Source organism: Elgaria multicarinata, chromosome 3 (assembly GCF_023053635.1).
Source record: "Elgaria multicarinata webbii isolate HBS135686 ecotype San Diego chromosome 3, rElgMul1.1.pri, whole genome shotgun sequence".
Taxonomy (NCBI): domain Eukaryota; kingdom Metazoa; phylum Chordata; class Lepidosauria; order Squamata; family Anguidae; genus Elgaria; species Elgaria multicarinata.
The window spans coordinates 64,546,846-64,550,471 of record NC_086173.1 but is presented as its reverse complement, the minus strand read 5'-3'; the positions used below and the strand labels follow the sequence as shown (position 1 = coordinate 64,550,471).

General features: G+C 52.0%; 1 protein-coding gene across 1 annotated transcript; it reads right to left on the bottom strand.

The window, feature by feature from the left end:
* JUNB (JunB proto-oncogene, AP-1 transcription factor subunit) lies at window positions 1–1,996 on the bottom strand. The gene has a single exon (XM_063120526.1). The coding sequence runs from the start codon at window positions 1,597–1,599 to the stop codon at window positions 640–642; it is 960 nt and encodes a 319-aa protein (XP_062976596.1). The 5' UTR covers window positions 1,600–1,996; the 3' UTR covers window positions 1–639.
* Window positions 1,997–3,626: the final 1,630 nt, after the last annotated feature.

Below are 3,626 nucleotides of genomic sequence, written 5' to 3'. Positions count from 1 at the left end.
TAGTTAGAACATGTTTACTTAAATAGTTTCAATAAAAAGTCAAAAACACAAATACAATCTTTTGAGGGGGGAAATGAATTTGAGGACTCAAAAGCAATAAGAGCGCAAGTAGTAAACAATCCCCTTCTCCCTCCACAGTGACCCCTCTGTCCATGTAGTGGCCTTCTGAGGAAAAGAGGTGCTGAGATTCCATCACTTCCCTGTCAACCTGTTTTCTGGTCCCTTTTGTTTCAATTATAAATTAAAAGATCGGTTCCTTTTCTACTGGCACAAGGAAGAGAGCAGAAGGCCAGTTTTTGGCTCTGTCCAGAGTACCTCCGGTTCTACTGCACCATCCAGCGATGCAGCAGAGAGAAAAGGCTTTTGTTTTTAAATACACACACACAAAAAATCACTCACACATACAGATATAAAAAAAACTCGTACACACTCAGCACAGATCGGAGTTCTGGATCCACCAGATTGAGAGTCACAGACATAACAACTTGGAAAACAGGACTTCAGAAGAGTTGGGGAACTCGGGGCATCAGTCCGGTTCCGTGTAAACTTTTGCGTTACAAGTCCGCTTCTCTTCTTCCCCACCCCACCCCAAAAAAGGTCTTTTGAGGCGGCAAAGATCGGCTCAGTCCCCACCCCTCATCAGAAGGTCTGTTGCATCTTGGTCGTCAAGAGGAGCTGGCAGCCGTTGTTCACGTGGTTCATGACTTTCTGCTTCAGCTGCGCTACCTGGTCCCGCAGCGAGCTGGCCGTGTTGGACAGTCCCGCGTTCTCGGTCTTCAAGGTCTTCACCTTATCCTCCAGCCGAGCGATGCGCTCCAGCTTCCTCTTCCGGCACTTGGTGGCGGCCAGGCGGTTGCGCAGCCGCTTCCTCTCCACCTTGATGCGCTCCTGATCTTCCATGTTAATGGGAGACACGGGCGGGCTTTGCACATCCGGCACCGTCTGGGGCTCTTCTTTGAAGCCCCGCGCAGGGTGGGCCAAGGCCAAGCTGTGCGGCTGCGGCATGTAGCTGAGATTAGCGCTGGGGAAGCTGGAGGAGCTGCTCAGGGAACCGGTGGGGTTGTAGCTGGTCAAGTTGGTGTAGACGGGAGGCGGTTCCTGGGGCAAGGAGGCTCCGTAGCCGCTGTTGGCCGATGAGGCGGCGGCCGCCGCTGCCGCCGCCGCCACCACCCCGATCGAGACATTGGGGGGCGGCATGTGGTTCATCTTGTGCAGGTCGTCCAGCGCCTTGACGAAGCCGTCGGCGAAGCCCTCCTGCTCCTCGGTGGCTCCCCGCGGGTAATAGTACTGGCCCGGCGGCGTGGGAGTGGTAGTGATCACGCCGTTGCTGTTCTGGACGATGAGGCGCTCCAGCTCCGGAGCAGCCAGCTTGAGAGAGGAGTTGCCGGTCTCGGCCGAGGGCTGTTGGAGCGAGCCGGGGAAGTAACCCACCGGGCCGTCGTCTTGGCCGCGGAGGTGATGGGGGAGCTGGGACTTCAGCGCGCGGAACGGCTCGGCCGACAGGTTCAGGGCCATGCCCGACTTCAGCGTCTTGTAGTCCTGACTGTAGCCGGAGAAAAAGGAGTCAGGGTAGAAAGGCTGCTCCATCTTCGTGCACATCAGCCGCGCGCTGGGAGGGGGTGGAAACCCGGGCTAGGACGGTCCGGAGCGCACAGAAAGGGCCTTCTCCCTATCTGCCTGCCTGGGGCGTGGGTCGAGTCTTCTCCCAAAGCGAGGAGTGCGCGCTTCCGCCTCCCTCCCCAAGCTTCACTTCCAGATTTCAGAGCGAGAGACACGAAGAAGAAAAGGCTCGTCTTTCCGGCGGCTTTTCCAACCACCCGCCCTGACTAAGCTCGGATGATTCACGTTTGTCCCCCACAGAAGGCGGGCCCGGTGGACGAGCGTGCCGGCTTCGAGCCCTCCCCGAGAAGCAAAAAGTACCGTACCGGCCAAGGGGGGGGGAAGCGTCCGGCGCACGGGTGCAGATCGCGAGTTATCTTAGCTGCAGCGTGCGCTTCCCTGGGCCTTTTATTCCGGCCAGCCGCGCGGCGGCGGCGGAAACGCGCCGCCATTGGCTCGACAGCGCAGGCTGCTCCGCCCATCGCGGCGCACGCGAAGGGGGAAACTGAGCTCATTGCTCGGCAGCTCGTGCTCCAGTAAACAGCCCGCGGGAGGGGGAGTTGTACGGCATGCGCGTCAGAGCAGCGGGACTGGGCGGGGGAGAGCGGGGGCAGCCTGGGAGCAAAGAAACAAACGCACGCACGCACGCAGCGGCAGCCGCCACGGCGGACGAGGGAGTGGGGGAAAGGGGCAGACCCTCGACAACGGCAGAGACGCGGAATAGGAGAATGCCTAACATGGGCTTCGATACCCTCTACCCACTTTCCTGGGAGTAAACCCCACTGAACTCAAGACTTACTTCTAAGTAGACGTGGATAGGATCGCGCTTTTAGCCGCCGGAAAAGTGATATACGCACTACGGATAAACACTACAAACGGCCTGGGGAGTTCCTATCATCATCATCATCATCATCATCATCATCATCATCATCATCATCGCTAGGGTTCTTGACAACCAGTGTGGGGTTGGATAGAGAAACTCAGGTTCAAATACCAATAGGAGATTAAGCTCGCTGGGTGGTCTTTGGCAGGTCATTCCCTAACAGGGTTAATGTCCCATAAGATAAGTAGACCTCATTGGAAGAAAGGTGAACCAGATAAATATGTCTCCCTAAAAAGTTTAGTTGCAGGCTGGTTTCGCTCTCCAAGCACTAAACCACCACCCCCAGCTTATTTATCCTTCGTTCAGAGAGCTTCGAACTTTACCAAATCCCAGGGAAGGCATTTCTTTGTAAGAACTAACCTGTATTCTTAAAGTAGATAAATCACATACATGTACAGCCTCTAACAGGACACAGGCCATATATACAATTAAACCCAACTTCGCTGGGCTCTTAAGGACACTTGGCCATAATTTACAAAGATATAACTGCACCCACACAGCTCCTCCAACACACTAGGAACTAAATGTACATCCTGACATGGATTAATGCAGGGATACACATACAATATAGAAATATGTCCAGAATAATCACATACCAAATGCAAAAGTTGTATACACAAACCGCAAACACTTAAATGCCACTTTAAGACATAACTCAAACATAAAGTTACACCCTGCCATGTTCAAAACCAACACTGATGTACACAACCTTTAAGAGAACTGCATACCACATTCAGGTTCTAAAAAAGACAAACACATATACACCAAAGGCTACAATGTACACTAAAGTTCAGAATTTTTAACATTTAAATAATGGTGGCAATATGATTAATTTATTGTTATAATTAATGTAACAATAAATTATTATATGATATATACATGGCACTTTAGAGTGTCATCATTCATTACCATCATCACCAAGGACAACAAAAGACAGGTTTCTGCACCCAGGTATTTTCCAACCTAAATTTTGAAAGTGGGAACGAAAGAACCGAAAGAGAAAGGAGTGAATAGCAGAGATAGCAGTAACAAAGGATAAATGTGAGCACAGTTGCAGTAATTAGGCATGAGAATGAAGGGATTAAACTAAACACTTCATGGAAAAGGTGAGTTTTGAGGAGGGGCCACACAAATACATATACCT

What these genes read in the sequence shown, in the direction of transcription:
- JUNB (XM_063120526.1), bottom strand. Translation starts at nt 1,599, where the DNA reads ATGTGCACGAAGATGGAGCAGCCTTTCTACCCTGACTCCTTTTTCTCC.